This window comes from Thalia democratica, chromosome 5, assembly GCF_965202585.1.
Source record: "Thalia democratica chromosome 5, ktThaDemo2.hap1.1, whole genome shotgun sequence".
NCBI classification, from domain to species: domain Eukaryota; kingdom Metazoa; phylum Chordata; class Thaliacea; order Salpida; family Salpidae; genus Thalia; species Thalia democratica.
The window spans coordinates 35,614,963-35,633,587 of NC_139169.1; the positions used below are offsets into that span (position 1 = coordinate 35,614,963).

The window sequence follows — 18,625 nt, forward strand, 5'->3', positions numbered from 1 at the left end:
AGTTGCAACACGTGGTATTCCTGTTTTGGATGCGGTTTCCTAATCTCAAAAATTCCTCTTATTCAAAATGTTTGCTTTAAGCTAGCTTTGGAAATTTTTCAAAATACTACATTCGTTTAAAATAAAAACAAAGCTTAAACCATAATCTGATACGAAAATGCTTAGCTAAATGAAAGGAAAAAAAATATTTACTAGTTGGAAGAACCTTTTCTAGTTAATCAAGCGTGAAATTTTAATTTAACGCAAACCAACATTTATCAAACTTCGGTGCTTCACGACGGAAAAATTATTTACAGGGTAGCTTCGGTGGATTGTGAAAAATCTTTTTTAAGGTTTCGAAAGTAGACGTTGTTGGGTCTATTTTTAGGTTATAATTAAGTTTAAGGTTAAAAACTGTGTTAATTAGTATATCAACATTGAAAAGATACTATAATGCTAATTTAAATGTGACTTTTAATGAAAAAAACTTGATGATGACAAAAAATTGTATTTTAATGATAGATTTTTTGTGTTAAATCAAAATTTTGCCACTTAAAATATAAAAATTGTCAAAACATTCAGGTTTGGTAATGATTTTTGATTAAAATTCCAGTTTTTTTCTAAAGTTTCTTATTTTCCAGGTTTTAGTAGATGTTTTTTAGCCTTAATTGTCAACTTCCGGTTTTTCAGGATTACAGGTTTTGATGCCACCCTGTATATGAATAAAAAATAGTTATTTAAATCTATGTTGTATTTATACTTTATTTGATGTTTTATTTAGTAATATTTTAGACAAAGTTCAAACACAAAGGAACAACATCCTTCAGAAGTCTATTAAACTTTCAAATATTCCAATTTTTCTTTCACTCAGATGAGATAGCATGAGCAAGTGGCAGCATACAGTTCTTTATAGATGACATTTCTATTTGAAAACCACAATAATATTTTTTTCAAAATTTCTGCTCATATGTACAGTGTTATAAACTGGTATAAGTACAATCAAAAACTTTTATAAATTCACTTGTTAATTTTAATTAAACTTTTGCAGTAATTATGACCTTTAACAAAATAAAATAAAGTGTTGTACAAATCTGAAAACTTGAAAACCATTATAAATCAAGTTAAAACTAAAGTGGTTGATTGTAGGTTTAAGATATACACAAAGCTTCATAACTAGATGCGTTATACATATTTTCAAAATATATTCTTAGATTAAAAGTAGTTGTTTGTGTTGGTGTCACAAATACTGCATATACAAAAATAGAAAGTGGTTTTTAATAAAATCTTTGTGTATAATTTTTCTGAACAAATGAAAATCTTTGATTCTAACACAGAAGTTCACTTTTCTTCAAAAGAGAAGTTTAGTGTGGCAATATTGTTTTTAGCTTAAATGAGATATTAAAAGTTTTGATTTGTAGAAAACAAATATTGAGATTACAACTACTAGAGAAAAAATAATATATTTATTCATTCAAGACTTTTTATTCAACCTAAGTTACTTAGTTTACATAATAATTCGAAAGATAAAAATATTTAGTTATATATGGTAAAAATTTTGAAAAAAACTAACAATTTTTAGATTGACGTAAGCATAAAATACATGCTAGTTTTTGTAATACTTTTATAATATAGTTTATAGTTGAATATAATTTTTAACGAGGTAAATATTTTAGTAAAATCAAAAATAACCTTTTTTCCATGTCAACACTAGCTCAGGGGTCTACGTATTTTTTTATTTGTTAGTTCATATATTTTTGCATTTTTTCTACTAATTTTTCACTATTAGCCCTAACCCTTGATCGGTAAGCGGTTTTCGAATTTGACTGGATGGATTTTACTATATACAGGGTTGCTTAATTGATTTTGGCAAATTTTTCCACGTTTTCAACATTTCCCCCAGGTTTTTTTAAGTATACATCTTCAGATTTATATTTAATTTAAAATTAAGTTTAGGGTAAACAACTGTGTTAAATTGTATAAAAAAGATACTGTAAAGCTACTTTAAATATTTTTTTAATTAAAAACATTCTGTATAGCAGGGACGTAACTAGCTCAAAAAAGTTACGAATCTGCAAAAACTAAAACATCTGAAATAACACGTCCTAGCGGGAGCACAGCAATTTAAACTACCTCTAATATTATTAAATTTAATCTGAAAATATGCAGTTATGTCAATACATCAAAAATGGAATGTTGAAGTACGAGTGATAACTGTATACAAGGCAAATTATTTTGCTCCACACCCCATATGACTCTTTTTGTCATGCCACTTGTGTAAACCCAGAAAACATTCATTAAAAAGAAGTATAAAAAAATCACAATTTAACTCAAAAACATTTATATTGTTTTCATTCAAACATTTAAACGTATAAAATCGAACATTTAACGTAGTCAATAGTAACAACAAATTATGCAAACTTTTGTAACATAAAATTGTATGATTTTTATTTTTGAAGCTACAGCTTCCATTAGATTCAATTTTGCATTGTAGCTTTTTGACAAAGCAAAGCTTTAACGCGCTAAATGTTACAATTTGATGTATTTAATTCGCTCAATTTTTTTAAGACACTAAAAATTGTAAAGAGTACATATATGTCAACATTATCTCTCAGGAGTGCATAACTAAGCATAAATGAATAATAAAAGAGTACCAAGCTACGTCCCTGCTGTATAGTAATTTTTTATTGTCAAATCGAAATTTTACTTTTTAACATGTAAAAAGAGTTTAAAATTCCAGGTTTATTGGTGATTTTAATTTAAAATTCCAGGTTTATTTCTTAATTTCTCAAATTCCAGGTTTTGCCAGGTGTTTTAGCCCAAATTGTCAAACTTAAGGTTTTATCAAGATTCCAGGTTTTTTGACAACCCTTAATACATTATTAAAAAGTGCAATTCCTGTCTACACATTCTTATGAAAATTTTACACAAACATGTTTTTTTCACTTCAAAATGCTCTGAGCTGTTCAGAAAATGCGCAAATATTTTTATAAAAGCGTCCAGTACCAAAACTTATAAGTATTATGAGCAGGCTAAATAAATCTACAATTATCAAGCCTAATTGAAATAGGCATTACTTTAGTTTCAGTTGCAGAATCAATCTTTATATTATAATGAATCCATCTGTTTATGCTTTTTATTTATTCTGTCTAACCTTCGAACGAATATTAGAAGACATGAGAAAAATATCTATATTTTGATACTGTAGGAACAGCTCTAAGTAGTTAAGTTCTTTTAGTGTAATTAAATAATAAGCTTAAAGTCACGTTTATCAGTTAGTAAAAAAAAAATTAAAATTTTGTAACTAAAGAAAAATCAAGTGTGAAAAACTCTTCAAATAAATTATACTTTGTTTATTTTTACAATTGCCTATTATTTAATTAAAACTTTAATGTTACTAAAATCTACAATTGGCAGAAGGTTCTTTTGTTGTTGTGCGTTTGGAATTTGATGGAAATTCTAGGCGCTAGAGATTTCAAAAATTTTCCCCACTCTTTTACAACGTCCAAACTTTGTTGGGTATCCATCCAAAGTTGAAGTCTGTACCCTCTTTGATGCTTCTGCAAATAAATGTTTTTTATTCCATTACTTAAAGCATTCAAAAACCATTATAAACTATTTAAGTGAGCATGCCGTTGTGTTTTTAGGAGTAAACCCTAAAACCTAGTTTGTTGATACACTTAAAAGGAAGGATAAAAAAACCTTAAATTCCAAATCAAATTATTTTTTACCTGTGTAACAATTCCATTGAGATGGGGGCATTTGTCACCGATTGCTTTATCAAGACAGCTCAGCCAAATGTTGTCTATATCACCCGAGTGAATGTCTCTCATGGCCCATTTAGCTCCTTTTTCATTCCGTGGGTCTTCGGTAGCTGGTTTTATACCCTGTTGAATTGCAAAGTTGTATGTATTAAAAATCCAAATATGTTCTATAATTTTAAAAATAGAAATTATTTTCATAGAATAATATTGATTTTTATTTTTGCCAGGGTTGCCAAAAGTCCTTGAAAGTTTTTAAAAGTTTTCAGAAGTTTTTTTAAAATAATTTTTTTGTCAATTTTTGTATAAAGCTACATTTCTGGTAAAAAAGCTATCTTATTAGTATAAAAACTTTAAAAAGATACTCAAAACTACTTTAAATGTTTTTTTAATTAAAAGACGTATTAGTCATACAAAAATAAAAGTAATTATCTAAAATTTCATTACTTTATATGTTATGCATGGTACAAATTTAACTTTTTAAGGTCTTAATTGATTTTTTTTCAAATTCCATGTGTTTTTGCAACCCTTTACCATGTATTTGTTTTAGGTTAGTCATTGTTATTTTTATTATTTTAGAAATTTAAATATTTTATAACACTTACTTTTTCACAAATAAAGAAATTAATTATTAACACTATTAAGTAATTACAAAACAGACAAGAATTCATTTCAAATAATATAAAAACATACATTCTTCATGAAGAAGTAGTAAGACGCGTTTTCTCCCAAACCACTTGGGGTGACCATGTGCTGTCCACTGGTGAGCTGGTTGTACAACTCGCAGTTGTCAATGTTCATGACCACATTGTGCAGCTGGTCGTTCCAACTCGGTGCGCCCCTTGAAGAGTCAAACTTCAGATACCAAAAGTCCCAACCGATCTGCAGTTTGCACTGGCTGTAGTCAATCACCTGTTTTGATTTGTAAAATGATCAAAAAAATCAAGCATTTTATTTTAGTACTCAATACTTTCTCTGACTTATAGTATTACTCATTTTAAGTTTACTAAATGGTTAGTCTAGTTTACGATAAAGAATGATAGAGATTAGTAGATTCAATAAAAATTAAAAGGCTATCATTTCCAAACATGTGTTCTCTAATATAATAAAATATTAGAAAACATTGTAATAATATTTCCTATTGAACATACTAAACATTCGTTTGAAATAAAACACTTAATAAAATTTAACTAAAGTTGAAAGTGTTTTAAAGTTATGGATTAAGAAATATAAAATGTGTCATAAAAAAATTTTAGTTTAATTTTTGTAAATAATGTAATATACAATTCAAGTTACTTACCTCTTGAACGGATTTGCTCATTTTGTTATTTTATTTAATAGTCTGTTGAATAGTTGAATAAATTATTTCAATTATATTATAACCTCTAATTATTAACAAAATATACCAACAATTTTAAAGAATATATTCATAAGACATCAGTTTAAAAAACAGGGTTACCATATTAATAAAGTTAAGAATTTTTATTACTAAAATTGTTATTATACAATTTAATGTAAACCTAAATTTAAGACTGATAAGTTTAAAATTTATTATAAGTTATTTTTCTAGCAGTTCTTTAATATATATTTTATACAGGTTGTATTAGCGGGTACTATAACAATGATTTCAACACAATAAAATTGTGACTGTGTAAGGATTGTTAGTTATTTAAAATTAAATAATTTAAGTAAATTTAACTCTTTAAGTTCTTTAAATTTTATATAAATTTTAAAACTTTCAATTTACAAAATGCACTAGGTGTAACCTTAAGTTAATTTTGTAAATCGCAGAATGTTATAAAGTAAGGGAAGATTTTTCAAGTGGGCATCATAGGTTTTAATTTTAATTTTTTAAGCAAGAAATAGATCCTGAGTTAAAATAAAAAACTAGTCAGAGACAGGGTTGCCATTCTTTGTGTCAAAAAACTGCTTTGATAGACTTTAAATTGCTACAAATTATCCTTTTTTTTTTCAAATCCTTAAAAAAATTATGTACCAGCTATTTCCATCTAATGTTCATTTATTTTTTACTAATTAAAAGTAAGGTTGTTTGTATGTGGACGAAAAACTAGCCACCGGCTAAAGAAATTTATGTAAAAATTTTAAAATCAATAAAAACCTTGTTCTTGGACAAAATCAGGTATATAAAGTTACAAAAATATTAAAATAGGTTCAATTATATCTTTATAAAGATGAAAAATAATCGGATTAGATATTCATAAAAAATCTTAAAAGTATCTTAAGATATTTTTATTCATCAAAACTGTCTTGTGTGACCTAGAGTTAAAAGGAAAAAAATTCAAAATATCTTGAGTTATGCGAAGTCACTATGAGATTTATATAATTTCAAAATATCCTGAGTTTCCCTGAGAACCCTGAGTTTGTGGCAATCCTGCTTAGTAAGCCAAACATTGTAAAATAATTGAAACATCAGTATTAATATATAACATTTAAAAAAAAATGCAAACTTGAGGAAAAAAAGTGACAAAAACTAAGCTAACATTAGGGAAAAAATCCAATTTCCTTCAGTATTGCAAAAAAAAAAAAAACAATTGTACAATAGTCAGCATGGATTTACTGAAGTTTTAATGTTTCAATGTTTTTTAGTTTACACACATTAAACTTACATACCTCACATAAATTAGAAAATATATCTTTATTACTTTATTATTTTTATGATTAAGGCATAAAAATTAACTGGCAAATGAACTTATGATATCAGTTATTATAGCATTTCATAAAATTATTTCTGACTGTAGTTGTTTGGTATTGCAACAACTTGGAGAAGGCTATTTATTTATGTACAAAATCCGTTATTAAAATGTAGTTAGAAAGTTTTTTTTTTTCATTTTTTATCCAAAGCTGTAACTCTTAACTATCCTAGTTACAATTGATCTCTTATATCTTATAATTTTACAGTATACTTTTTTGAATTCTAATTAGTTCCAGATACTAAATAATTGGCAATGTTCTATAATACTTTAAATAATTTTATTTTTTTTCTTAATCACTACTTGAAATATATAAAAAATCAGTTGTTATATTACGTTTATAGACAAAGTGCCGAAATATTAATAAAACACTTATAATCAAGATGTAATACTTAAGAAAGAAAAAATGAATTTTTACCTAGAAAAAAGCTTTATAAAACTCTCAATAAAGTATGAATTGTGCATTTAAATATTTTAAGAATCTTTAGGTTTTATAATTGCAGGGTTGCCACTCAATTGAAAGGAAAATGTCCTGACTGACAACAAAATGTCATGACTGAGTGATTTTAAGTGGTTTAATGCCTTTACAAACATTCAAAAACTCTTTAAAATAAGAAAAAAATCAATTTTTTATTATGAATAGTTAACTTTATATCATTAAATTACAGAAAAAAGACTGGCCTGGGATTTTCAGAATTCTTAAAAACATCTAGAATTTTATAAAAAATAAAAGTAACCAGATTCATCATGAGCTTAAAAAACTGTCAAAATATCCTGAGTTATCCTGAGCAGAGTTATCACAATGCAAATAATGTCATGCCAACTGAGTTTCTTAGGCATATAAACAGTTTGTCAAATATTTGAGTAAATTTGAGTAAATAAAGCAAAGTCTTTTCATAAGTAAGATCTTTAGCAATATGGATTGCAAAATTCTTTTGAGAAATTTCTTTCAGGTTTTCTGAACTTCTTCCAGGCTTTTTAAAGTACACGTTTTGGGTCTATTCAATATTAAGCTAAGTTGAATAACAAAATTAAAAAGATACTAAAAAGCTACTTTACATGTGTTTATCAATAATAAAAAAACTGATATTGACAAATTTTTTTCATCTATTTAGTAGATTTTTTGTGTCAAGCTATTTTTTTTTTACTTGGTATGTATAAACTGTTCAATATTCCAGATTTCTCCAAGTCTTTTAGTGACTATTGTTTAAAATTCCAGTTTTTTTTATTTCTCTAATTCCGGGTTTTTCCAAGTTTTTTAGCCTAAATTACCAATTCCAGGTTTTTTGGCAATCCTGTGAGTACCCTAGCATCCTGAGTGCGTGACAACCCTAGGGTTTCATTAAAAATTAAAAATTCTAATTTTTTTTTTCTACTTTTGTGTATAAGTACTTTTACGAAAAAAAAATTATTACTAGAAACCAAGGATAATACATATTTTCAATTAAAAGATTGCAATATCATTTTATTTGCAGAGAAACATTTAAGTAGTGCCTTTTTTATATTTACTATAGTTTAAATTTTTAAATAACTGATTTAATATGTACTTATTTTAATTTAACAGATGAAACAAATGTTTAAATAATTTACTTTTTTTAATTTTATTTTGAGTCATTCAAAATTTCAATAACTACTCTAATCTGTATAACTTTTCATAAACCAAATACAGTAGAGAGCCCATAGAAAAAATAAAAATAAGTGGTAAGTATTTTTTTAAGACAAACACTGAATTTGATTTATACTTTGAGAAGAAAAAAAAAATTATAAAAACATTAGTTTTGTATAAAATTATAAATTAATCCAGCCAAAGCATAAGATAGAACATAGATTTTATGACATTTTTATAAATTTATCCAGTCATTTACTCTTCAAATGAATAAATTTCATTTTTAGGGACTTTTCAGTTTAGTGGAAGCCATTCCAGTGTCAGTTTGGTTTTTTGTACAATTTAAAATGAGTTAGATGTATATTTTGAAAAAGCTACATATTAGAGCAAATCACCAATATTATTGATTAAAGTTAATTTTAAATTATTATTACAAAACATTTAGCTTAATTTGAAAATTATGATAATCAAACCTATAACTAATAAAACTACAATACTTTGTTAAAACATATAACTACAAGAAATTTGAAAAACAGTATGTACTGCCAAATTTTATATACCTAGCTATTTCAAAACTCATTTTAACTTTTTAAAGAATTTTTTTAAGTAAAACTATGCTAAATCTAAAAATAACTAATTCTTAAGAACTGCATAAATACTAAATAAACAAAAACTAACCATAACTAATAAACAGGTAAAAATTTCTATAAAAAATTATCAAAAGGTTTTAATTTTGAATAAAAACGTTTAGTAAAGTTTAATGTTCATTCTTATAGGACTTAATACATTTGAACAGGAGAACATATAAAGTGTTTTTATGTTAATACATAGTAATTTCTTTTTGCAATATGTACTTTTTAAACAAACCTCTTCCATTTTATTTTAAGACTTAATAATTAACTTCACCTTTAATTCTTTTAAATACTCTAAAGAACATAGTTAATAAATAATTAGATTAGTTAAAGTTTGTAAAAAAAAATTAAATATAGTACACTTATCAAAAATTAAAATAAAATGTCTTGAGTTATTTCCCTTACTATTTTAGCTTATAAATTTTTTGCAAGAATTATAGCAAACTGATGAGTGAATCATTCTGTTTACAACTTATAGCCTATAATACAAAACATTCAACATTAACAAAAGTAGCTAGAGCCAAATTTTCCAAAGTACCAGAGCTATATTTTAATTAAAAAGTTGCTAGTAATTCTGATCAAACTAACAAATTTAAAGATAATGTTTTAAGATCAACACTATGATCAATCTTAAATAATGAAAATTATTAAAAAAAAATATTTTACAGCACCACATCTGATCTATATGTAAAGTTGATATTTTAATACTCTACTATGTTAATTTTAGAAAAGTCACGTTTATAAGAAAGCATTTATGACAAAAGACATGCAAAAGAGATATTTCGTCAAAAAAAGATTAAATAAACTGAACTTTAAAGTAAAATGTATTTTTTTTTGTATTATAAACGAACCGCCAACGATAATGCTTACCTGGCGCACCCATTTGAATTTATATTTAATTGTAATAGATCTTATAGATAAACAAGTAATCAAACTTATAACTAATTAGCAAACTTAGATTACAAGCATTCTTTAAACTCTATTAACTTTATAGTTTTACATTATTAAGTAGTTGTTAGCGATTAAGTTGCTCGTTTAGTTAAATCTAATATTAACTACAGAAAACACAGTATTACGATAAAGAATGGAATTCATGAATAACTTTTTTCATCTAACTTTCTTAGGTTCAATTGTTATTTTTACTAATTCTGTATTTTGTAAAAAAAAATACTTAGATTAATCTAATTTAAACTAATTGTCAAAATCTAAAAAAAAAATACTACAAAAAAACAAACTATGACTGACTAGCTGACTAAAATTTCTATAATCTCAAAAGTTTTTCATTGATACTAAAGTTTAGTAAAATGTTTATAATGCTCTTTTTATGGTTTTATAGACATGTAAATGAGACTTATTTATTTATTGATAAAATGAGTTTTTCTTTTATAAACATGTTTAAAACAAACTTATTCCAATTTTGAATTCAATTAAGTAATATCTTTTTTATTTTAAAAACACTTTTTAAGTAAATAAAAAAATAATATTACATAAGGCTTGTAAAAAAAGCTTTGTATGGTAAACTACATTAATTAAGAAAAATTGTATTTAAAATATCATTACTATTCAAAGATGTCTTTAGTTTAGAAATATCAAATTAAACTGATGCGTAAGTAAATATTTCTCTGAGCACTTTACCTAGAAAAAAAGCATTCAAAATTTACAAAAGTAACTAGAGCCGAAATTTTTAAGAAAACAGAGCTAATTAAACAGTTTTAATTGATAAAAGTTATGCACAACTTTAAATGAAAGTTTGGTTAGTGGTCCTTATCAAATTTAAAAAATCAAATCACAATTTTGTAACATAAACAATGAAATAAATCTTTAGAAAGTTAAGTTTTTTTAAATTTTAAGCATTATTTAAATCATCGTTTCTGAATTACGTGACTATTATGTAAAGATGTTATTAATACTTTAAATTTCAAAAATAAATTGCTTTTGAGAAAAAAAATTGTCACAAAAATCAAAGTAACTGCAACACAAGAGCTGTAACATTAGTTATAAATAAATTGATTAAAATCAAAATAAAAATATTAATTGAAATCAAATGTCTACATTTTAAAAATAAAAACTCATAATTACGCTTATCTTGCTCACTCATTCCAGTATAGAATTACCTATTATAGACTTTATAGTCAAACTGTTAATCCTACTTATAACTAATTTCTAAACTTAGATTAAAAGTATTCTGTTAACTTTTAATCCATCTTATAATCACTTATAATCCAATTTATGACTTATTAGCAATATTAGATTAAAAAGTACTCTATCAGCTTATAATCAACTTTAAAACTACTTCCAACTTATAACCAACTTATTAGCTAACTTAGATTACAAATGTTCTAAGAGTTAGAATTGATTTTATAGTCACTAATAAATCAACCTATAACTTATTAGAACATTTATTTCTAAATATACTATTAATTTTCAAACCTCTATAAGTTTTATAGTACGAAGAGTTTATCATCTAAACGTATGTTTGTTAATTTAACGACAAAAAGTGCTCAAAGTATTTGTTAATAATACCTAGAGCACGAAAATTTTTTTTGGTTATCTTGCATAAAGTTTAACGTCTTTTCCAAGACATAAAAATGCTCGTTTACTTAAAACTTTAAATATATAAACAACAAATATGAGAAGACAAAAAAAAAACGAATTATTTAACGAACACCCACTTAATATAAATAAAACGAAAGTCCCAAAAAATATATTGTTCTCAAAACAAAGTCTTAAAAACTAAATGATATTTTTTATTTTGTTTTTCCTGTTTCTATTGTTTGTGATGTAACCATAAATATCGAAAAAGGCACTTAAAAAAATACCATGATAAACTAACAACTTAAAAGAAATTATTACAGCTGCTTTTAAAGTGTTTCACCACTTTTAGACATTAATGCTCACATGCTTACCTGATTATTATTAAACAAGTTAAAAGTAAGTTAAATATCATATACAAACTTATTATTATGTTTATTGTAAAAATTCTGATTTAGAAATATTTAAGTAAGTACTTTATATTTGCTCTTTTTTTTACAATAGTTGCAAAGGCTCCAGGAAACCATTCTATAACCACCTTTTTATATATTAATCTAAGTAAATACCAGATTGAACTTTTTATGTATTTAACATGAACTTTAAATTTTTATACAGCAAAATTAACAGTAATAAAACATTTAAACTATTTTAATAACTATGTTTTTATATAATAGTTCAAAGGAGACATTCTCATCTGCTTGTAACAAATCTAATTAGCTTCAAAAGTTTACAAAAAACTTAACGCTTTTATGCAAACAAATACACTGTATCACTCTGCAAATAAAAGTGTATTTACTATTTCATGGTTTCGAAAACAGTAGATATTTTTTTTTTGATCTGTGAAATTTTGAACAAATTTATGAGTTATTATATATAACTTCTCCACAATCCTTATAAATTTTAGCTAACAAATTACTTAACATGTCCTAGGTATGACTTTAAACTGTTCTGGTGTATGACTGGATAACTGAAAGGTTTTTTTGTACACCAGGTCCTTTGATCAAATCTTTTGAGCGTATTTTTGTCGTTCAATAAACAACAACTTAATTGTATATGTTTTGTTACTTTTCGTATTAATTTGGTCTCTAATAATGACTCTGTGAGCGCTTAATAATAAAAAGCTGTGATAATACATAACTGCTTAAATTAGTAGTTGTAATTTCACTTTTGTTTGGGTAAAATGTGCTTCTTCAACTAAAACTTATTTAATAAAATATTAACATTTTAGACTTTTATTGTAAAAAATTAGCAAAAATCTGTTTTTTTAATAAACTAGTTCTGTAAAAATGCTATAAAAAAAGTTTATTTCTGAAATCTTTAAACAAATTGAAAGAAAAGTAATTTTCAAACTACTTAAAAGTTTCACTTTAAACTCAACTACGAGTTCTTTTGTTTATGCCTTTAGTTTAATTTGGGTAGCAAATATATACGTTTCTGATTGCATTGTTACGCAAAAGCAAATAATACTTGAAAAGGGAATATTACCAAATCAAATAAAAAACCTTCGTATTTTCACAGTATTTATGAGAACTAAAAGTTTAATTATTTAATCTTTATTAATAGCTTAACTGTATAGTGCATAACAATAAAACTGTTACGAATTAAATACAACACACATCAACTGAGTTATAATACGTTTTGCATATAATAAATATGATACTAAGTTATAGCAAGGTACAGTTTTTTTTTCGCAGTTTACTGCTCATATAGGATTAATTTTGGCATTTTCCATTTCCGTAAAAATGAATTAGAGTTAAGTAAGTTTAATAAAAAGTTTTTGCTCTAACTATAGTTTAAGCTTGAATATAATAAAATTTGTTTAAATAATATAAATGAACTAATACAATCAAATAAGTTGTTAAGTTTCTTCTTTAAATTTTAAATTCTTGTATGCTAAAATTTTCACTATTTTTTTTTCGAACTGGTAACAAAACTGACATTCTTAACAAACTTATTACTTTTTATATAACAGTTAAAATTTAAACAAACTAATTTTTAAAATATTTAATTTATCTTTAATAAATGATTTTAAAATACACTTAGATTACTTTTTTATTCATAAAATGTTTAGGTTTTGTTACACAAACTAATAAAAAAACATTATTTCTTTAATCACTAAAATTAACATAAGTGATGAATTTGTCCAACAATTAAACGTTTTAAAACTTTCAAATATAACAAAGCGTGACTAAAAGAGAAATGTATAATGTTCAGTTTTAATTTATACAGTTTTTACTATATTTTTTCGTTTAAATTAAACATTTAGTAAGTATTTTATAAAATTGTAGATGGAAAAAAAATATTAAGCAATAGTAAACCTACTTAAAAATGTTTATTACTTTATTTTAAAGCTACATTTTACATTACTGCACAGTTTAAAATATAATAATACACATACACTTCGTTTTCCTATAAGTACTTTAAAAACAGTTTTAATATTACTAAAAATCTTTATGACTTCTAAAGTTTTAAGCATTCCAAAACAACTATACAAAACCAATCAAAACTTGTTTATGTTTTACATAAATGAAATCAAAAGTTACTATATTTGTTTTTGTCGAAGTGACGAAATAGTAAATATTAACTTATTTGCAGAGTGCTACGTCATATCTGTTTGCACAAAAGTGTTTACTTTTTAGGGAATTTCCCAAATCAAGTACTTTAGTTATGAGCATATGCGTAAAACCTCAAATTATACATTAATTAAGTCCTGGACAAAACGTTAAAAGGTATCGGTGGTGTGCGACTCGATAACCGAAAAGTTTTTTCGTGCACCAAGTCTTAAGACTAAATGTTTTAAGCGTCTTTTTTTTATTATGCTCGAAAAATTAACAATTATATACATAATAATAAAAGAAAAGTAAATAACTGTTATGCAAAGTTAATTTTTAATAAACGGACAAAAAAAAGTAAAATTTGATTCCCATTTTTTCTACTTTTGTTTCTCAAAGTTTAGCGTGTCTGAGTTTTCTGTATGCAGACAGTTGACGATTGTTGCGGTCGTTAGCAAGTTCTTAATCATAATTCGAGCTACTCAGGTTGCTCTTGCAGACATCCTTACGACGTAGTGCTGGTCAAGCACAGTTGTGTTACTAATGATCAAACTCGCTGTACAAAAGAGTCTATTGAGTTTGCTCGTAACCAATATTTATAACATGACCAAACCAGCAAGGTTAAAGTAAATGTTTGTGACACCAGTAGGTCTTAATTATTCCTCACTGTTTACTTTTAATTCTATCCTAAGTAAATACTGTTGATTTGTTTTCTTTTGCACGCTAGTGTACACATTTTCAAGTTTTAGGAAATTCACTTTTATACAAAAATTTTTTATACTCGAAAAACTTCAGTTTTTTTATGTTGCCTTTTTTTACTATTTGTGTAAAAAAGCATTTAGTATTTTTCATTAGACGCTTTATAAAGTTAAAAAAGTTTATACTGTTTTTTTATGGTATTTTATTGTTATAACTTAAATACAATTATGTTTACTTAAATAAATATTAAATTATTAGTCACATTTATTTAGTTAAAAAAAAACAAGTTTTATGAAGTACAACTTTGAGAATATTTCAATTAATGTTCTGATATTATTTATAAATTTTATTTTTACTTCTTATTTATACAATTTACCAAAAACTAGTCAGGTCATTTTAACTATAAATAGATAAATGACACGACTATAGTGACATTTAAACTTTATCTTTAAAGTCGTAGTTTTATTTTCTTTACATTTACATATACTTAGTTTGAAGTTTAGATATTATTGTTAAATGTTTAAGGTGAAATGTTACCGTAATGATATTAACTAATTATTGTATTATCAATTTTCATGTAACTTTTTTTGTTGGTGTAACATAAACTTTTAAGTTTAAATCATAAAAAAAGATTTTATAATTTATGTATAATTAGTTTTAAAAAGAAATAAAACTTATTCAATGTTTTACTTGAGATATTACGCAACTGCTCATAACTAAAATACTTAATTTGGGAAATTCCCTTAAAAGTAAACACTTTTGTGCCAACAAATATGACGTATGCAAATAAGTTAATATTTACTATTTCATCACTTCGATAAAAATAAATATAAATAATTTATGTTTTAAATTTCAAAAATCAAAACATTTTTTTTATTTATTGTCTATAATTATTACTTAATCTTAAAAATACTTTCTAGCATACGGACTTTTAGTGTTTCATAAATTACTATTAAATAACTATACAAAACTTCAGTATACAATATGTCAATACACAAGAATTTCTACTTAAAAATTTTACTATAGTTAGGAATTAATCATTAAGGTTGTGCATCATGTTTACTTGATATAAGCTTAGAATTTTCGTATAGATCTTTTCAAATAACAAGTTAGTAAGTCACATATTAGTATTTTTATATAAGTTAAATTTTAAAATGTCTAGAAGTTTTAAACATTATAGCATTATTCACATAACAAGATTATCATTTATGTTAACTCTAATGCTTTTAGATAAGTATTATTGATTAGTGTGCAACTTTAAATCTTTAGTTACGTGTATATGTAACTGTATTGTTAGTAGTTGTATTATATATTTAATTTACTTTAAGAGATGTTAGTTTTATATTTTTTCCTACCTAATTAAGCTTTTAAATATCTTAAATCTCTTTAAATTTGTTTACTTTAATTATGTAAAGCTATGTTTATATCACAAAATAGATATTTAACTTTGTATTTCAATTGCATTAGTTATTAGTTTTTATTTAATTTTATTACCTTTGCAAATTATTTGCAAAACTAATTTTTTTAACACAAACTGTAATAAAATGGTCTGAGATTTTTATAAAAAGTAAGCAAACAAATATTTTAACTTATACTTTTACAAGTGAAAAGTGTTCACTTTATTAAAACAAGTGCAGCTAAAAGTTTATTATTTTTACAGAGTTTTATGAACAGCTTAAAATGTAAAACAATTCACTTAGAAACACTTCTAAATTTTTTTTTGTTTAATTGTCATAAATGGTAATTAAAAAATACAAAATAATTTAATATCTACAAGTTGATCATAATTTGAAAAAAAAAATTATTCATGAAATTTCACTGCAAATTTTAGGTATTATCATACAATACTTCATATGTTAATATTTTGACTTATAAATACTTTTAAATCTTAACTTTTACACTTAGTTTTTAAATTTAGTTAACATTTTACTAACTTGTTTATTATTTTATGAATATACATTAATTATTAAAAATTTAATATAACGTATAATACTCGTCAAGTTTAAAAAATTAAAGCTTATTTAAATTCATCTTATTTAAACAAAAGAATTTTAATTAATGAAAAAATTATGACAAATTATAATAACTTGCTATGGTAGTTTTACTTTTAAAACCTAAACTATCAATACCTTTTCAAGAAGAAAAAAGTGAGTTTAAGTAGAACATTTTATTTACCATTATTTCAGCAAAAGTAATTCTGATTACTGACTAAATGCGTGTATATTTTTAATTGAAATTTTATGCATTATTAATTTTTTTTGATGCACCCAGAGAAAATTTCGTACGTATTGTTTCCTGACAGTACTTTTTTTTAGTGGTTAAACGTCTCTGCCAGAGTTTTCTTAATTAGACTTGGTAAACAGAACTCTGTTTTGTGTTTAAAAATTCCCCGGCAGTAAGATTTAAATTGATTAAAATATCAATTTTAATCCTACTGCCAAGGAATGTTTAACTCCAAACACTGTGCTTTTTATTATGTCTGGTCAAAATACTTATTATTTCTATAAAAATTGCACACTGAAATGCAAAAAAAACATTGTTTGTTAATATATAACTCGATAACCGAAAGGTTTTTTCGTTCACCAGGTCCTAGGACCAACGATTTTTAACGTCTTTTTTGACGTTCAATAAACCATATATGAAAATTTAATGCTCGAGTAATTAGACCAGCTTGTTCACAAGTAGGGTCTCTGCTATACTACATATTTTTTGTTTTGTTCCTGTAAAAAAATGCACTTTGCCTAAATTACTCAGGCGTGACAAGCTGAAAATTTAAAATACACAAATGGGACAACTTCAACTACATGTGTTGTGCATAGCATAGTACTCTGAATGAACCAAACTAAAGTTCAAATTAATTATTACCTAAAAAAAATGCTTAATTTAGAAATTTTATTAGATAATATAAGAAAAAATACAAAAAAAAAAGTTCTAATTGATGTAAAATTACTAACATAGTTCTAAATTAAAAGTACCCATAACTTACTAGATTTTCTTTATTTGTCTTTTAAATTAAAATTTGTTTAAATTACTTAAAACTACTTAGCATTGGTGAATTTTTTTTTTATATCATAACGCTAGACTTAATTAGGATAAGTTTGTGTGTTTGCTTCAGAATTTAAAACTTTCAAGGATGTAAGTTGTGTAAAAAAAAAAAATTAAATAACATTTAGAAAATACTTTTGTTAAAAAAAAAGGATTGTGAGTTTTATTATATTTATATTATAGAGAATTTTGTAGAAATATGAACTCATTTAAGTTTATGAATAGTAAAGTCTGATTTATTTATCTTATTGTTTTGGCAACACATGTGAATAATTTGTTAGTTTTTAATGTTCATTTAGTAGTATATAAACTTTATTAAGAGACTAAAAAGTACATAGAGAAATAAAATAAATAGGGATTAATTGTTTAAGGAGTTAACTGTAAAGCAGTTGATTTCAAAAAAGGTGTTTTTAGGGTAGCTACATTTTCAGGTTAAATAATGCTTCAGGTGAATATTTATATAGTAATATATATAGTATTAATAATCCAATCAAAAATTTATTTAGGTTACTCAGGGTTGCCACAAAACCTGGATTCCTTGACAAAAATAGACAAACATGAACTTTGACTGTTAAGCATTAAAAAAAACTGGAAAAATCTGGAATTTTGGCGAAAAACCACTAAGGTCTGGAAAAACCTGAAATTTTAAACAATTTTTTCATGTTAAATACAAAATTTTGATTTTACACGAAAAATTAATCATATAGAAACAATTTTTTATCATCATCAATTTTTTTAACACATTTAAAGTAGCTTTACAGTATATTTTTAATATTACAACACTACTGTAAACAGTTTTAAACTTAAACTTATGATTAAACTAACAATAAACCACGAAATGTATACTTTTAAAATCCTGGAATAAATTTAGAAATCCTGGAAGAAACTTCTTAAAAATTAGTGGCAGCCCTGGTTCTTAAAAACTTAAACATTGATACTTTTACTTCTAAATACTAAGTATTATTGATGCAGCTAGAATTTACTTTAACATTTATAAATGGGTAATTTTTTTGTCAGGCTGACTTGACTAGTTTTATGTAACCAAAGCTAGTTATGGGTCACTCATGCTACCTTATTTGAATCAAAGACTTAATTCTACAGAAGGTTTTCA

General features: G+C 24.5%; 1 protein-coding gene across 1 annotated transcript; it reads right to left on the reverse strand.

The window, feature by feature from the left end:
• Positions 1-3,380: 3,380 nt before the first annotated feature.
• On the reverse strand, positions 3,381-5,058 carry LOC145836456 (uncharacterized). The gene is made up of 4 exons (XM_082944255.1): positions 5,038-5,058; positions 4,431-4,649; positions 3,708-3,863; positions 3,381-3,536 (listed from the first exon to the last, which is right to left on the reverse strand). Exons 1-4 carry the CDS (start codon positions 5,056-5,058, stop codon positions 3,381-3,383), a joined length of 552 nt encoding a protein of 183 aa, XP_082800381.1.
• Positions 5,059-18,625: the final 13,567 nt, after the last annotated feature.